The sequence below is a fragment of the Vulpes lagopus genome, chromosome 7, assembly GCF_018345385.1.
Source record: "Vulpes lagopus strain Blue_001 chromosome 7, ASM1834538v1, whole genome shotgun sequence".
In the NCBI taxonomy this organism is placed as follows: domain Eukaryota; kingdom Metazoa; phylum Chordata; class Mammalia; order Carnivora; family Canidae; genus Vulpes; species Vulpes lagopus.
In genome coordinates, this window is record NC_054830.1 from 81,914,125 (window position 1) to 81,932,519 (window position 18,395).

Genomic DNA, 18,395 nt, shown 5'->3' on the forward strand with positions numbered 1-18,395 from the left:
CCTCTCTGTTTGACCCTCCCCACCTGCAGGCACATGCGTGTGCTCTCTCTCAAATAAATAAGTACATGTTAATAAAATAAATAAAGGCAATTGTGGATTTTTAAACTTCCAGGTGAATCTTCATTCCACAGAAATTATAAGCTCTGTTGGGAAGTGCATTTGGGGCTAGTTCCTGGGATGCCAAGATAAAGCGTACTAACCTTGAGGATGAGGCTGCAGCCTCTGACTGGGCAATACCATGTGCAGCCTGGCACGAGCCTAGAGATTCTCAAAGGAATTCCAGATTCTTGCCCAATGGGCTCCTGGGTCATCAAGGGCATTGTGAGGCAAGACAGAACTGGAACAAGAGGCTTAAAAAGGAAACTGAACCACTTCTGACCCATTCACTCTGTGCATGTCTCTGAAGGGATAGGCCTGATGAAGTTAAGATGGGGCTGCCTTTCCCAAGGTGGCATTAGAAATTAGTGGCAGTGCCCACTTGGGATGGCAGAGGACCCTGTCTCAATCTGGTCTTTGTTTTGGTGTGGAAAACAAATCCAAATCTTGTAGGCAGAGCTTCGGATGGGTCAACAGAGCTCCCTGGAGGTATGAGGCCTGAAGCAACCATCAGGTAACTGGGCACTAGAGCCCGAGGACAGTCAACCCCAAGCAAGAGCATCCTGCTTCCTCAAAGAGTTTCTGTGCCTGAGGAAAGTGGAAGCCAGCACAAATTCCTACAGGATCTTCTGAAAATGGAGGCAAGGGTGATCCTGAAGAAGCCCCGTTATCTAACTGACCGACAAGCAACATCCACTCTACTCTCTTCTCTGTGGTTCAGAGTTTCACCCCATCTGCCCTCATGGAGATGCAACCAGGGTCCCCAGGGAGAGGCAGGCAGGGGCAGTCCCCCTGGTCCTGTCCTCAATTTAGGACTGCATGGGAGACATACAAAACATAACTTAAGGCATGAGACCTATTTCATAAAGCACAAAAGGCAGTGTGGCCGGTAGGTCATGAGAATCTGAAGGTCGTAGCTGAGGGAAAGCTCACTTGAGGGGCTGTTATGGTTAGGGCAGGAGAGATGGTTAGGCGGGGGAGGTGGCCAGCAGGGAGGCATGACTGCGTGGAGAATGGAGCCCGTGGGCTCCCCAGGGATGGGAAGGAGGCGGCCAGAGGCCTGGGGAGCATCCTGGGCTGGTAATGCCAGGCAGGGCAGAAACGCTGCGGAGGGCAAGTCTGGCCAGGCGGGCGTGGACCCTAAGCCGGACTCCACCTTGCGAGGGTGGAGGAAGGAGGTCCTGCCTCCTGGCATAGAGTACAGCCCACGGTGTCAGCGCTCCGTTTCTGATAGGTTCGGGGAAAGTGCGGCGCTCAGTAAGAGATAACCAGTGGCAGCTGCCGGGTAAAGGCGTGTGCCGGGAGGCATTCCTAACCGGAGCGAGGATAGCCGTCCTCACTTCCGGGTGCCTGCGGACGGGCAGGCGGGGGTCCGAGGCCCACGGCAGAACGCAGATTCCTTCGACACCAGGTCTTCCACCTCAGCGGCCATCTGACGACCGTTGGAAATGCGCGGGCGGCAGCCAAACAACTGCCGCGAACTCTCCACTTGCAGGCCCTAAACCCCACCCCTGAAGGCCCGGGCGGCGTCGCCGTGGCGACATGCTGCGAAGTGCGGCTGCGCAAGGGTGACGGAGCGCGGGCGAAGGGGAGGGGGTGTTTTGGTTCTCGCCGCTCGCCGTCCTTTCAGACTCAATTCGTCTGAGAGCTGCTCGTTTCTTCCTCCCCAGCCCTTTCCCTTTCCCGACCCCTGTCCTCCCTCCCTCCTTTCTCTCTGCTTGCCTCCCCGGGTCCGGGCCGTTTTCCGGGCCAGGCGCACAAGAGTGCGCGGCCCCGGGGCCCAGTATATGACCCGCCGTCTTGCTAACCCTAGCTACCCCCGCCCCATGTGGCTGCGGGGCCGCTGCGGCGCTGCCCACTATGGCCCGGAAAGCAGTTAGCAGGAAGCGGAAAGCGCCCGCCTCGCCAGGAGCTGGGAGCGACGCTCAGTGCCCGCAGGTGAGGGCTGAGAGGCCTGGACCCGGCTTCTACCGCCGAGGCACCTAGAGCGGGGGAGGGTTCGAAGATCAGGAAACCGGAACCCGGGGACCAAGGTTTGTAGTCAGAGATGGAGCAGGAGTCGGGCCCCAGCCTGTAGGGTCAGGGCCGGGCCCTCAGGGATTCAGAGAAGAGCAGAAAGGCCAGAGCAATCAGGAGCTAAAGGGAAACTTGGAACAGGGCCTATCCCAGGGAAGCCCTGCAGCCGGTCGTGGGGCTTGAGAAGAAGCTACAATCTTGTCTTTGACGGAAGGGAAACCAACGTCGATGGGAATCAGGAACAAAACCTCCCAGAAGATACTGGGAGACAGTAAAGTCCCCCTTCCGGGACCTCGGGAAGCGGAGACGATTGCGTGCTTTATATGGGAAATGGGTTTCCCTGACCTGGGCTTTTTGCCTCTTGGATCGGTGTAAAAAACAGCAGTTCTCAGGTATCATCCCTATAACGCCCTTGTTGAACGCGTTTCATACTCTGATTTCCCGTGCCTCCTACTCCCTTAGTGTTTGATATTTCGCGATTCTTCAACGGCCTGGTGACAGGGGGGGTGGCCCTGATTGCGTGTCCCTGGAAGGCGTGGGACCCCAGTCTGCCCCCAGCTGCACTCTCCATGCTCCACGGGGAGTACAGACTGAGAGGGGAGACGGTGCGTGGGTAGAGATGCAGCTCAGGTCGGTATAGTAATTATTTGGTCCTTCGTTCCCTTCCTTATCAAGGATAGCTTTAGGGACTCTGAATCCTTTGCTCCTAGCAGGCCTCGTAAACCTTTTGACCTCTTTTCTGCTTCCTTTCCCTTGTCTTTCAGTCCTTGTTTCTCACACGTAGGTTTGACTGAGTAGCATCTTCTCAGTGTTGGAAGAGTTAAACTGGACTTTTCTGTATTGAGATTCCTGTTCTGTTGTATGTCAATCCTGCGGGATGAATTCTTGGTGATTTCTCTGATACAGGAGGATCCCTTGTTCTGAACAAAAGTGGCCAAAGCCCTAATTTCTAATATTGCTTTCCACAGTTTGGCTGGGATCATTCACTTCACAAAAGGAAAAGACTCCCCCCAGTGAAGAGATCCTTAGTGTACTACTTGAAGAACCGAGAAGTCAGGCTTCAGAATGAAACCAACTATTCTCGAGTGCTGCATGGCTATGCAGCACAGCAACTTCCCAGTCTCCTGAAGGAAAGAGAGTTTCACCTTGGGACCCTTAATAAAGTGTTTGCATCTCAGTGGCTGAATCATAGGCAAGTGGTGTGTGGCACAAAATGCAACACGGTAAGTGTCTAGGGGGTAAACGAACCTTATTCTAGGACCTGGATACATTTTGGCTCCACATGCTCTAAAACCTTTCACTGCTCATTTTCCCCATTGGTTTCTTTTGGGAGGAGATTGGCTCACTCTGCTTTCCATCCCCTTCCTATCTGCTGATAACTTCTTCCTCTCTTTATGTCCCTTTTCCCATTTCCTCATTTCTTTCTTGATAAATCTTCAGAGGAGTCTATTTCTTTAGGCCTTTTGCCATACAGCTGTTACACTGATTTTAGAGTTTCTTTAGCCTCACTTTTTTATGTTGCTTTAAGTCAAGGACCTCAGAGGAAAGATTTAGGAAGGAATGATGCTCAGGAAACATAATAGTGGGAATCTAGTTCTTATCTGCTAGGCTAAGGGCACATATAAAAATATTTAAAATGAGGGGATCCCTGGGTGGCTCAGCGGTTCAGTGCCTGCCTTTGGCCCATCCCGTGATCCTGGAGTCCCGGGATCGAGTCCTACATCGGGTTCCCTGCATGGAGACTGTTCTCCCTCGGCCTGTGTCTCTGTCTCTGTCTCTGTCTCTCTGTCTGTCATGAATAAATAAATAAAATCTTTAAAAAAAATATTTAAAATTACATTTGGCGGGTACCTGGGTGGCTCAGTTGGTTAAGCATCCGACTCTCGGTTTCAGCTCAAGTCATGATCAGGGTCGTGAGATGGAGCTCTGTGTTGGGTTCCATGATGTGCACAGAGTCTGCATGAGATTCTCTGTCTCCTTCTGCCCTGCGTGCTCATGCTCTTGCACTCTCTCTAAAATAAATCTTGGGATCCCTGGGTGGCACAGCGGTTTGGCGCCTGCCTTTGGCCCAGGGCACGATCCTGGAGACCCAGGATCGAATCCCACATCAGGCTCCCGGTGCATGGAGCCTGCTTCTCCCTCTGCCTATGTCTCTGCCTCTCTTTCTCTCTGTGACTATCATAAATAAATAAAAATTAAAAAAAAAAATAAAATAAATAAAATAAATCTTAAAAAAATAAATAAAGTAGCACTTGGCAAAATCACCCTCCCCAAACATTTTTGAGTAGAATCTAAAGATATATTTCCTTTAAGAAAGGTCACAAAAGGTATGTTTGGTGGTTTTAAGTTGCGAATGTTTTGTTCTTTGCAAAGTAGCCTCCTGAAAAGGATTCAAGAAAGAAAAAATAAGTATTACATGAAGAGGGGAGTGTTTTTATGCAGAATAACTTAGAAAACAGTTATAAGTGAATGAAGGGAAAAATTTATCAGTAAGCTATATAATCACAATTATAGAAATAGATAAAATACATCTCGGGATCAGGTCCCACGTCGGGCTCCCTGCATGGAGTCTGTTTCTCCCTCTGCCTGTGTCTCTGCCTCTCTCTCTCTCATTAATAAATAAATAAAACCTCTTTAAAAAATAGAATAAATAAAAAAGGAAAGGGAATATTTTGAGAGGGGTTGGTTTGAAGAGAAAGATGGTGATACTGTGGTAATGTATATAGAATTTAAGGTATGTGATTTTAGATTCTTATTTCTCATTTACTGATACCTTTCAGCCAAAGACTATCAGGGACTTAACATAGTAGATACAATTGCTTATTGGAGTTACAGAGAACCTGTACCTAAGGGAACCACAAGACCTCTCAGAAAGAAGGTGTATAGAAAGGACTTAACTGAGGGCGATTTGGGGGAATGCTTAAGGAAATGGGACTTTCACAGGAAAATTTCCTGTAAAATTATTTTTACCAAGATATCAAGGCCTAGCTGATAGTACCAGGCTAATTCCTAGTTGTCAGGGCTGCTTTTTTTTTCTCACCACTTCCCAAAGTAATGGTCAGAGGAATACTACTGACTTCAAAGATAGATTTGGTGGATTATAATTTTTTTTTTATTTTTATTTATTTATGATAGTCAGAGAGAGAGAGGCAGAGACATAGGCAGAGGGAGAAGCAGGCTCCATGCACCGGGAGCCCGACGTGGGATTCGATCCCGGGTCTCCAGGATCGTGCCCTGGGCCAAAGGCAGGCGCTAAACCACTGCGCCACCCTGGGATCCCAATTTGGTGGATTATAATGAAGCAAAAAGCTGGCACCAGCCTGGCCCGGTTGGTAGAGCATGTGACTCTTGATCTCAGGGTTGTAAGTTTGAGCCTCACATTGGGTATAGAGATCACTTAAAACTGAAGTTAAAACAAAATTGAAGCAAACAAAATGAGTTTGGGTTGTGATTTGCTGTTAGATGGGAGGAAAATCTTTTGAGGAGCCTAATTTGGGTGTGGGGGAAGAATGGTAGACATGAGGGTTAAGAAAAATAACTGTAATGTTGTCCCTAAGTTTTCATATGCAGATTCCTGAAATGATAAAAGCAGAATATGAAATCTAGTTTGAGATAGAGGGAAACAAAATACGGTTAAGTGTAGGAGTTTTGCTCTGACCAAATTTTAATTTGTGCTCCCTCATTTTACTGTTTTATTTCCCCAAAAGGCTTGCACCCTTTTAAAAGATACATGTATGTATGTATTTTTTAAATTTATTTGTTTGTTTGTTTGTTTGTTTGTTTAAGAGCAAGCATGAGTGGTGGGGGGGAAGAGAGAGAGGCAGACTCCCAGCGGAGTAGGGAGCCTGACACGGAGCTCCATCCCAGAAACCTGGGATCATGATCTGAGCTAAAGGCAGATGCTTAACTAACTGAGTCACTCAAGCAACCCTAGAAGATATTTTTAACTGCTTTCAGAATTTCTTGGACCCAGCCAGGTGTATAGCATACTTACCTGTATCATTCATTTTTGTTTCATAGTTAGATAGTAACTTGCAAATTAGCCATTTTTTAAATGACATGTTTATTTTTCGCTTAGTAGAAAATGTTCAGATTAATCCCAGAATTAGTCTTTATGTTATTTTCAGAATATTTGACTCTTTTATTTATTTTTTTTAATAGATTTTATTTATTTGAGAGAGAGAATGAGCGGGAGGGAGGGCAGAGGGAGAGGTAGAAGCAGGCTTCCCACTGAGCAGGGAGCCCAAAGCAAGAGGCTTAATCCCAGGACCCAGAGAGCATGACCTGAATTGAAGGCAGATGCTTAACCCACTGAACCACCCAAGCACTCCTCAGAATATTTGACTCTCTTAGAGAGAGATTTTATTTTATTTTTTTTTTATTATTTTTTTTTTAGAGAAATTTTAGATGTACAAATGATAGAATTACTATGCTGATTCTGAGTTCCATTTATCATTAACTCTGTGCCTGTGGACAAGCCCCAGATACCTTCTTCTAAGCCTTTCTTCTCTCACCTTTAAAATAATTGGAGAGAGTAGTACTTGTCCAGTAGAGTCATGAACAGAATTAAGTAAAATGTTGGTTAGCACAGCGTCTAAAAATTGTGTTTAGTAAATTGTTGATATAATTAATGGTGGCAGTGAAGGAGGAGGAGAAGTAGTGGCAGTAGTTTGATGGTTCTAGACTTTAAGTGTATTTCTGGGGATGCCTGGGTGGCTCAGTGGTTGAGTGTCTGCCTTCTGCCCAGGGCATGACCCTGGAGTCCAACATCAGGGTCCCTGCATGGTGGCTGCTTCTCTCTCTGCCTGTGTCTCTGCCTCTCTTTCTGTGTATCTTTCATGAATGAATAAATAAATAAACTTTAAAAAAAAGTGTATTTCTGGCCAGATTGAGGTATGCTTAGGGTAAATAGTGAGCATTTTCTGTATCCTATTTATGGCTTCTTTCTGTATGCCAGTCGTAATCCCAAGTAGCTTAAACACTTTTTAATAATTCATCTAGGGGCTTCTGAGTGGCTCAGTTGGTCAACTCTTTGCCTTTGGCCCAGGTCATGGTCCCAGGATCCTAGGATCGAGCCTGCTTTCAGGCTTCCCTTCTCAGCAAGGAGCCTACTTATCCTCCCTCTTGCCCTTTCACCCCCACTCATGTTCTCTTTCTCTCAAAAAAAATCCTCTGTATTACATTTATTATTATATAATTATGTAAGAAAGTACAATTAGGAAATTATATTTACCTTCATTATAGAAAGTACAGATAAAAGCAAAATATTTTACTGTGTACAAATTAAATAAACCAGTTCTGATAAGGATGTGGTGGAACAGATACATATATATACATTGCCACTAAAACCCTTTATTGACAGTATTTTGGGATCGTATTTTGGAAGTCTAGTAGATATTTTTTGTTGAATGAAGACCCTAAAAATATTATACCCTTTGACCTAATATTTTCAGGGAATTTATCCAGAAGAAGAGAAGTCGTTTTTAACAAGATAATCATTGGAAGTTTTATCTAAATACTAACAAAAGCAGGGTGCTTGAGTGGTTCAGTTGGTTAAGTGGCTGCTCAGCGGGGTGTCTGCTTTACCCTCTCTGCCACTCCACCCTCTGCCACTCCACCCTCTCTCCTACTTAAATGAATGAATAAAATCTTTTAAAAATAAGTAAAATTAAGATATTTATTTATTTGAGAGAGAGAGAGAACAGGGGAGAAGATGTAGAGGGAGATGAAGAAATAGACTCCCTACTGATCAGAGAACCCAAGGTGGGGCTTGATCCCAGAACCCTGGAATCATGACCTGGGCCTACAGCAGATGTTTAACCAACTGACCTATTCAGGAGGCCCAACATTCAAAGTATTTGATATGTTAAATGTAATGAGATGCAAAAAATTTTTTAAATTTATTTATTTTACTAATCTCTACACCCAGTACCAGGCTCGAACTCAAAACCTTGAGATTTGGGATGCCTGGGTAGCTCAGCAGTTAGACATCTGCCTTTAGCTCAGGGCATGGTCTAGGAGTCCTGGGATCAAGTCCCTCATCAGGCTCCTTGTAGAGCCTCCTTCTCCCTCTGCCTGTGTCTCTACCTCTCTCTGTGGGTCTCTCATGAATAAATAAATAAAGCTTAAAAAAAAAAACCTGAGATTAAGAATTGTTCACTTCTGACTGAGCCTGCCGGCCACCCCAACATACAAAATTCTACCTGTGCTTATTATAGCCATAATTATGCATGCATGTGGTTAAGGACTAAACAGGAACTTGACAAATGAAAAAACATTTGAAAAGAGAGAGGGGCCACCTGGCTGGCTCAGTCAATGGAGCTTGCAATTCTTGATTTTAGGGTTATGAGTTCAAGCCCCATGTTGGGTATAGAGATTACTAAATAAAAATTTTTTTTAAAGAGAAGCTTCTTTAAAAAGAGAAGCTGGGGATCCTTGGGTGGCTCAGTGGTTTAGCACCTGCCTTTGGCCCAGGGCGTGATCCTGGAGTCCTGGGATCGAGTCCCGCGTCAGGCTCCTAGCATGGAGCCTGCTTCTCCCTCCTCCTGTGTCTCTGCCTCTCTCTCTCTCTGCCTCTCTCTGTCATAGATAGATAGATAGATAGATAGATAGATAGATAGATCGATCTTTAAAATAAATAAATAAAAAGAAGCTTCTGATGGTCTGTCTTACATTTTTAAATTTCCATTATTATTGATAAAATATTGTTCATAAACTTGGTTTTTTAAATGTTACTTTACCAAGATGAATCTTGTTTTTTCTTAGCCTAAAATAATGGTGGAAGTGGCCTTTGCTCAGTTATCATTCATTGCTTGTCTACTGACAAAGATTGAACACTGTTATATATTATACATCTTCTCTGGGGAGATAGAGTAAAATACAGTGGCATAAGATATATAATAAAAGGAGTTTCTTTTTTCTTTTTTTAAATATTTTATTTATTTATTTATTTGACAGCACAAGCAGGGGAAGCAGGAGGCAGAGGGAGAGGGAGAAGCAGGCTCCCCACTGAGAATGGAGCCCTTACTCCCTTCTCAGGACCCTGGGATCATGACCTGAGCCGAAGGCAGACGCCTAACCAATTGAGCCACCCAGACACATCAGGAGTTTCCTTTATGAATCACACAAGGAATTTTTTGGAGCTCAAAATAATATCTAGAAGGGATCCCTGGGTGGCTCAGAGGTTTAGCACCTGCGTTCGGCCCAGGGCGTGATCCTGGAGTCCCGGGATCGAGTCCCACATCAGGCTCCTTGCATGGAGCCTGCTTCTCCCTCTCCCTGTGTCTCTGCCTCTCTTTATGTCTCTCATGAATAAATAAATAAAATATTTAAAAATAATAATAATATCTAGAGAAAGATCTTGCTTCTCAGTGGGCAAGTACACAATCATATTGTCCTTAATTAAGTCATTATCATTGTTTTAATACTGTTATTATTGAAAGCTTATAATCTTTTAATATACCAGATAAGTAATTAATACGTGACTACAGTCTCTCTTCTCTAGTAATTTGTAGTTTAGAGATAAGTAAGGCTCCCTGCTAATTCTGAGTAAATGGCTTTATACCTAAAAACGCTGTAGGGAAAGAAAAAGCTGAGAATATCTTGTATAGAAATTGTTTTCTTCTAAATAATCTGTACATCAATATTAGCATCTTTGAGTGCTATAAAAATCAATTTCTGTCTTCCATAGAAAGAAGTGAGGACTTGGGTAAAATTAGACTAGTAGGCCAGTTCTTTTATTTACCCTTCTATTTTTATTTTTTTATTTTTATTCACTTATTTATTTTTTTTTAAATAGGCTCCAGGTCCAGCCTGGACCCCAACATGGGGCTTGAACTTCACAACCCTGAGATCAAGACCTGAGCTGAGATCAAGAGTCAGACCCTCGGGGCGCCAGGGTGGCTCAGTGGTTGAGCAGATATCTGCCTTTGGCTCAGGTGGTGATCCCAGGGTCCTGAGATTGAGTCCTATATGGGGCTCCCACAGGAAGTCTGCTTCTCTCCCTGTCTATGTCTCAGCCTCTCTCTGTGTGTCTCTCATGAATTAAAAAAAAAAAAAGTCACTCAACTGACTGTGCCATCCAGGCATTCCTGTACCCTATACCCTATTTTTTCTGATTGGATGGTATTGCCTGGAAGTAGGAAATAGACTTTGTAATTATATAAATCCCAGAACCCCGAAATCAAAACCCGAGCTGAAGGCAGATGCTTAACCAACTAAGCCACCCAGGCACCCCTACTACATTTTTTTTTAAGTAAACTCTACTCCCAACAAGGGGCCAGAACTCAAGAGTTGAATGCTCTACTGACTATCACCCATCATTATTTCCTTAGTGTAAGTTCCTAAAATAACTGTAGAGTTTGTTTACACTTGTTAACTTTTGATACATATTGTCTAACCATTTTCCGTTGTTTTTCTTGGTCTTGACTCTCCTTTCCTCCTCTTCATCTTGGTTTGGGATAGGGAATGTATTCTGCTGCTTTGATTTCATTTGTCTTCCCTTTACTCAACTTTCAGCAGACTTAGGCTGTGCCTTTTTCTGTCTGACTCAGTATAGTTTACCTTGATGTCTGTGTGACCTGTGTGGATTTGCTTTCCTCTCTTCATTAGGCTCCAGCTAAAACACTTTGGAGTTTCAGAAACATTGTGAGCCCCTCCATTTTATTAAGCTGCCTTGATTTTTCTATGTATGCACATTTCATATATATATGAATATGAATGTGTATATATATAGATATATATATATACATACACATTAAACCTGCATTCAGAGATGTACTCTGTTGTCTTATATGCTTCCTGATTGTAAGGATTTTACTTTCTTTGTTTTTCCTTTGTTTTAGGTTGTAGGTTTCAGGGAGCCATTGAGACTCTCAAACTAACCTTACCATGCTGTTAGTTCCTGGCAGGGATCCCAGTAGGTTAGTGTAGAACAGCCCCATTCTAGGATTTGTTACAGAAGCTGCATGAAAGGTTGACCCCTTGTCAGAGTGCTTGGGGAGATATTCTGTGGCAGCTCATTCACATTCCTTTCCCTTCGTTTGAAAAAGCAAAAAGGTTCTGTCCTTCACATGGTGCTTTGTCATCCCTCTGCAAGAGTGAGGTTAGGGATAAACTCCTTGTTTCCTGGGCCCTCTAGAGACCCAGATATTACCAACTTTTTCATTTCCCTTGTATCAAATGTTTTTCAAGAGTAGATGAAACTATTGCACCATAGGAAATTGAACATTGGAATAGTGTATTACTATTAACTGTTACTTGTTAGACACCAATTTTGTGCCAAGCCCTGTGCCAGACACTTTATTACATTCTTAGCAATCCTAGAGGCAGATATTATTCTAGTTTTATAGATAAAAAACAAGATTCGAAAAGGCTGGGGTGCCTGGGTGGCTCAGCAGATGAGCATCTGCCTTTGGCTCAAGGCATGATCCAGGAGTCCCGGGATCGAGTCCCACATCAGGCTCCCTGCATGAAGCCTGCTTCTCCCTCTGCCTGTGTCTCTGTTTCTCTCTCTCTCTCTCTCTCTCTCTCTCTGTCTCTCATGAGTAAATAAATGAAATCTTAAAAAAAAAAAAAAAAAAAAGATTTGAAAAGGTTAACTGACTTGCCTAAGATCACACAGCTAATAGATAGCAAATGTGGACTTCAAATCTAGATTTCTCCCAATCCCAGAACTAGAGAGACTGGACTTAACACTTTCTTGGACATGAATAGTTGAAACCTTTCTCCACACCTTTTCCAAACGGCATAAATGGAGCCCTGTTTTAAGACAAAGAAATGGAAAGGAAAAAAAAAAAAAGAGGAATGATCTGACACAGTAGACTAAAATAAGCTTTAGTCAGCCCTCAGATTTCATAGGAGAAACTTGGATCTTTCTAGATTGCAGGTCACTTTATTCCTATAACTTATCAAATTCATTGCCTTTATTATACAGAGCAGATTCTCTCTACATCAGTGTTTCTCTAGCTTCAGTGTACCTGGAGATCTTGGGAAACTCCAGTTTCTGATTTAATAGGTCTAGGGTAGGGCCTGAGATTCTTGGGTTCTAACAGGTTCTCCAGTGCACCTTTGAATAGCAAGGGTCTAGACCAGTAATTGTTAAACAGAGGCAGTCATCAGATTCACCTGGAGATCCTTTGGGGAAAAATTCAGTTTTTTAGGCCCCAAAAGTCAGAAATTTCTAATTGGAGGAGTTTTAGCGTAGGCCTGGAAATTGTTTTTGTTTTATAGTTTGTTTTGTTTTTGTTTTCAAAGATTTTATTTATTTGATAGAGAGAGAGCAAGCAAGCACACACAGAAGCAGGGAGAGTGGCAGAGGAAGAGGGAGAAGTGGGCTCTCCATTGAGCAGGGAGTCTGATGCTGGGCTCAATCCCAGGACCCAAGGGATCACGACCTGAGATGAAGGCAAATGCTTAACTGAGCCACCCAGGCGCCTGTTTTATAGTTTTTCTCTAAGAAAGAAAATTCCTGGGCAGCCCTGGTGGCTCAGTGGTTTAGTGCCGCCTTCAGTCCAGGGCCTAATCCTGGAGACCTGGGATCGAATCCCACGTGAGGCTCCCTGCATGGAGCCTGCTTCTCCCTCTGCCTGTCTTCTCTCTCGCTCGCTCTTGCTCTGTATCTCTCATGAATAAATAAATAAAATCTTTTAAAAAAAGGAAATTCCTCAAGTTATTGTGAAAATCAGTTTGGGAATCTAGTCTAGAAGGTAACATGTTATAGATGCATTATCCCACAAAACCACAAAGGTATAAGTGGGTAGTTAACTTTGTTTCATTAAACATTTGAGGGGCTGTGTTGTATAGAGATCATTTGCTTAGGAGAGTGAGAAACCCACTAATGTTTATTAAAAAGGTATAGGTCAGGATGCCTGGGTGGCTCAGTGGTTTGGCACCTGCCTTCGGCCCAGGGTGTGATCCTGGAGACCCGGGATCGAGTCCTGGGTCTGGTTCCCTGCATGGAGCCTGCTGCTCTCTCTGCCTCTCTCTGTCTGTGTCTCTCATGAATAAATAAATAAAATCTTTGAAAAAATTAAAAAATAAAAAGGGATAGTTCACAAACCCCAAGAGCAGGAAGTATCCCTGGATCTCAGCATGAAACAGAGCTAGAAACTGGAAAGCTAAAAAAAAAAAAAAACAAAAAAAACAACAACAACAACAAAAAAAAGAAACTGGAAAGCCATTAGAAACTAAAGATGTTAAAAAAAAAAAAAAAAAAAAGAAAGAAACTAAAGATGTGGGCACCTGGGTGGCTCAGTGGTTAAGTATCTGCCTTGGGCTTAGGGCGTGATCCCGGGGTCCTGGAATTGAGTCCTGCATCGGGCTCCCCACAAAGAGCCTGCTTCTCCCTCTGCCCATGTCTCTGTCTCTGTCTCTCTCTGTGTGTCTCTCATGAATAAATAAAATCTTCAAACAAACAAAAAACTAAGGATGTCCATACTCTCTCTCTTCTGACTGGCTTTGGTAGAAATTAGCCATCCAGACAGTTTGGTCTAGTGCCACCAAGCCAGTTTCACATGCCTGAGAGAATTTGATCAGTCCAATATAGCCTCTGGACTGCTTCTCCCCGAGCCAGGAAGCCACCTCTGGACAGTTCTCTGATCTGAAGATCTGGGCTTATATCAGACAGACACCTTCCTTTGAGTGCAGGAATGTGAGGTCCCCCTAAAATTCTTGGGCAACCTCCCTGAAAGGTATCTTCTATAAATGCTTACTATATAGCTTTGCTTTGTTTTTGTTTTTTAAGATTTTATTTTATTTATTTATTCATGAGAGACACATGGAGAGAGGCAGAGAGAGAAGCAGGCTTCTTGCAGGGAGCCCGATGTGGAACTCTATCCCAGGACCAGGATCACGCTCTGAGCCAAAGGCAGAGGCTCAACCGTGGAGCCACTTAGGCGTCCCTAGCTTTGCATTGTTGAGGCAGGATTATAGAATAAAATAATATAAACCCTCAGCTCTTTGAATTGGGAGGGTGTTATTAGGTTACTGGGGGAGAAAGACAAAGATTTTTTTTTTTTTAAGATTGATTGATTGATTGGTTTGTGAGAGACACAGAGAGAGACAGAGACACAGGCCAAGAGAGAAGCGGGCTCCTTGCAGGCAGATGCTCAACCACTGAGCCACCCAGGTGTCCCACAAGTAAAGATTTTAAAGCAGTGTGATACAGGCTTAAGTTGTGGGTAAAGAACTATCTGGGAAACCTACAACAAAAAAACTTAACCAGCCTGGATATTTAGAGAATATTCAGAGAACACATGTCTAAACTGAATCATGAAAGCTTAAGTACACACTGGCCAAGTATAGAAAGGGTGGGGGATGTCTTGGTGGTTCAGTTGGTTAAGCGCCTGCCTCCCATTCAGGTCGTGATCTCAGGGTCCTGGGATTGAGCCCTGCCTTGGGCTCCCTGCTCAGTGGGGACTCTACTTCTTACCCCCTCTCTCTCCCCCTCCCCCACCCTTCTTTTTCTTTTTCTCTCTCTCTCTGTCTCTCTTAAATAAATAAAAACCTTAAAAAAAAAAGAAAAGAAAAGGAGAAAGCATTTCTGGCATTGTGACCAGCATGAGCATGAAACAAAATAATTCTATTTCATTGAAGATTTTTGTGTGAATAATAGTTAATAAGCTGCTATTTCTAGAGCAGGATATAAAGCTAGAGAGGTTGAGGCCAGATTGAGGAGTCTTGATGCCATGATAAGGAATTTGTTTGTTTGTTTATGAGAGACACACAGAGAGGCAGAGACATAGGCAGAGGGAGGAACAGGCTCCCTGTGGGGAACCTGATGCAGGACTGGATCCCGGGACCCCAGGATCACGCCCTGAGCCTAAGGCAGATACTCAACCACTGAGCCATCCAGGCGTCCCAGGAGTTTAGATTTAAGATTTATTTGTTTATTGGGGTGCCTAGGTGATTTCATTTGGTTAAGCATCTGACTCTTGCTTTCAGCTCAAGAGGTAATCTCATGAGTTGTGGGATCCAGCCCCATGTCAGGCTCTTTGCTCAGTGGGAAGTCTGCTCGAAAGATTATCTCTGGGGCTCCTGGATGGCTCAGTTAAGCATCTGCCTTTATCTTGGGTCATGATTCCAGGGTCCTGGGATCAAGCCCTGCGTCAGGGCTCCCTGTTGAGTGGGGAGTCTGCTTTTCCCTCTCCTTCTGCCCCTTACTCTCTTCTGTGCGCTCTCTCTCCTCTCAAATAAATAAAAATCTTTTTTAAAAAAATTATCTCCTTCTGCCCTTTCCCCTGCACATTCTGTTTCTCTCAAATTAAAAAAAAAAAAAAAAAAGATTGATTATATGTATTTTAGAGAGCACAAGCACACGAACAAGTGAGCAGGCTAGGGGTTGTGGGGAGAATCCCTAAGCAGATTCCCTGCAGACCCTGAGACCTTGATGGGAGCTGAAATCAAGAGCCAGCCATTCAACCAACTGAGCCACCCAGGGGCCCCTAAGGATATTTCTAACTGACATTGGGAGGGCTGCCATTTTTATGTAGATAACTGATATGGTATAGAGAATAGTTTCAATGATGGCCTTGCCTGAAGCAGCAAAGACTACTTGCAGTCCTCTAGAGAGGTGATGAGAAAAAGGATGAGAGGGAGGAGCCAACTGAAAGAATAGTTTCTCCTTTCATAGTCTCCGTCCTGTGCAAGCAGTAGATTACTTTATACAAAGATTTGGCATGATTTAGCTTCATCATAAGAATTGTTGAGAGAATTTTAAGCTAACTTCCTAGATTAAGGTATATGAGGGTACAGATTATTTCTCTCTTGTTCATAGTCACAGTGCTAGCAGCTAGAACAGTATTTATTTTTTTTAAGATCTTATTTATTTATTCATGAGAGACACAGAGAGAGAGAGGCAGAGACACAGGCAGAGGGAGAAGCAGGCTCCATGCAGGGAGCCCAATGTGGAACTTATCCCAGGTCTCCAGGATCAGGCCTTGGGCTGAAGGCGGCGCTCAGGAGACCCAGGATCAAGTCCCGCGTCAGGCTCCCTGCATGGAGCCTGCTTCTCCTGCCTGTGTGTGTGTGTGTGTGTGTCTGTCTGTCTGTCTGTCTGTCTGTCTGTCTTCTCTGTCTCTCATGAATAAATATAAATCAATCAATCTTGTAGAGTGGAAAGGGGTTAGGTTGGAAAGGAGGTGGAGAAGAACATTTCAGGCAGAAGCAATAGTATGAACAAAGGCATGGAGGCATAGAAGAAAATGATATATGTGTTAGAGATAACTCTTGTCATGTGTCTCCAGTCACTCCAGCAAATCTACTAATGTTTATAGTACATTAAATAGTAGTCTTGATGGGCTCTGGGAATGGTTTTGTTTCTAAGTTTCAGTGCATGGGTTGAGAATGAGATGTTTAAAGTATGTCCAAACTGGCAGAAAATCCTTAGTTGGGTTCTTTCTTTAGGTCCATAATCTAACGCTAGTCTTCTTTGAGGCTGTCTTTGAATCCCTGGTAGAATTTACTACTTGCTAATCTGTGTTTATGTAGTGTATTATGCCTGCCTCTGTTGTGTTTTCTTACTTTCATATTTCATTTGACTAATAGCCCTGACTATGCCTTTACCAATTCCCAGGGTCTGACATACAGTAGACATTAATTAATTAAAGTTTGATGGATAATTGAATGAGTGGGTGCTTGTACCCAGGGTTAGCCACATAAAAGAGAACTGTCAGCTTCTGTGTCCCTTTTCTTGTAGCTGTTTGTAGTGGATGTGCAGACAAGCCAGATCACCAAGATTCCCATTCTGAAGGACCGGGAGCCTGGAGGTGTGACCCAGCAGGGCTGTGGCATCCATGCCATCGAGCTGAATCCCTCCAGAACTCTGTTAGCCACTGGAGGAGACAACCCCAACAGTCTTGCCATCTACCGGCTACCTACACTAGATCCTGTGTGTGTGGGTGATGTAAGTTTCTCCAGTAACTGTAGTTAGAGGTAGCTTTGTTCTTAAGCAGAGCCCGGTAGATAACATGGACCCTCCTCCTACACACCCTCTGGGAAGGAATAGTTTCCTCTAGATTTCTGCTGACTATCGGGGTTTGGGGGTGAGGTGTGAGGGTAGAAATATCAGAATGGGGACTGAACTCCCCATAGGAATATTGACGGAGAGCATATGTTTGATAAAGGGGTGAGCAACATACTTCAGGGGCACACAGCAGTGGGTTGGTGTCTACATATCTCCCACTGCCCATAGTCAGAGAGCAAAGTTTATTAAATCATTCAGCAACTATTTATTGAGCTATGTCCAGGCATTGTTTTAGACGCTGGGGACATGCAGTGAATATAACAGATAAAGCTCCCTCACCTCTTGAAGCCTGCGTTCTAGTAGAGGGAGACATATAAACCAATAGATAGACAAATAAATATTTACCACCAGTATGTCAGTGTGACAAGTACCATAGAGAAGAGTAAAGGCAGATTGAAGGGACAGAGAGAGTGGTGGTGAATGCAATTTCAGAGGATGTTCAGGGAACTCCTCATTGAAAAGAAGACGTTTGAGTAGGGAGACACAGAGGAAATGAGAGTGGGTACAAGACATGTTGATGTCTGGAAGAAAAGAGTCCCAAGGACTCTTTGGGAAGGAACACCCAAGAGGTTGGGTATAGCTCTTGTACTAGGAAGTAAGCACAGAGGAGAGTGGTAGGATGAGGTTAGAGGGATAAGAGGTGGGTGATTATGTGTAGGAGCCCCAGATAAGACATCCGGAGGTAGAAGGCCAGAGCTGTGTGTCTACCAGACATGTTCATTGCCCATAGGAATGCCAGTTTCATTACAACTTTGAGCTCCTCAAGACAAAGTTAAAAATTACGGGATCCTGCCCTCTGGGTTGAGATAATCAGAGATAGGAATTGTACTTTTTACAAAGATATTTTCAGTCAGACTATGCTTTTCAAGAGTGTGTGTTGTAATCCTTTTTTACTAATTTCTTTTTTTCCCCTCTCTCTTTGTACCTGTCACTCCTTCTCTCCAAGGATGGACACAAGGACTGGATCTTTTCCATAGCATGGATCAGTGATACTATGGCGGTGTCTGGTAAAATTGACCTTTTGTATAGAGTTTTGGTGTGGCAGGGAGGAAGGGGTAGTAGTGTGATTGGAAATAGTCCAGTAAATAGACCATTGGCCAGGGGCCAGGATCTTATTACCAGTATTGGCTCTTTGACGTACCGTGTGTCCTTGGATAAATCATAAGAGTTACCAGCATTCTTCATTTATTCACTCAGCCTTGTTCCCAAAAGTATGTGTGACAGTGTGTTAACCTCAATGTTTTTGTGGGGCTTCATTTTG

General features: G+C 43.9%; 1 protein-coding gene across 1 annotated transcript in view; it reads left to right on the plus strand.

The window, feature by feature from the left end:
* Positions 1 to 1,363: 1,363 nt before the first annotated feature.
* Positions 1,364 to 18,395, plus strand: part of DCAF12 (DDB1 and CUL4 associated factor 12) — a 29,123-nt gene continuing 12,091 nt past the window's right edge. Inside the window, exons 1-5 of the mRNA XM_041763013.1 lie at positions 1,364 to 1,664; positions 1,910 to 2,034; positions 3,081 to 3,335; positions 16,808 to 17,014; positions 18,081 to 18,141. Coding sequence (XP_041618947.1) covers positions 1,957 to 2,034; positions 3,081 to 3,335; positions 16,808 to 17,014; positions 18,081 to 18,141 — 601 coding nt within the window. The 5' untranslated portion in view covers positions 1,364 to 1,664; positions 1,910 to 1,956. The remainder of the gene's footprint in view (positions 1,665 to 1,909; positions 2,035 to 3,080; positions 3,336 to 16,807; positions 17,015 to 18,080; positions 18,142 to 18,395) is intronic.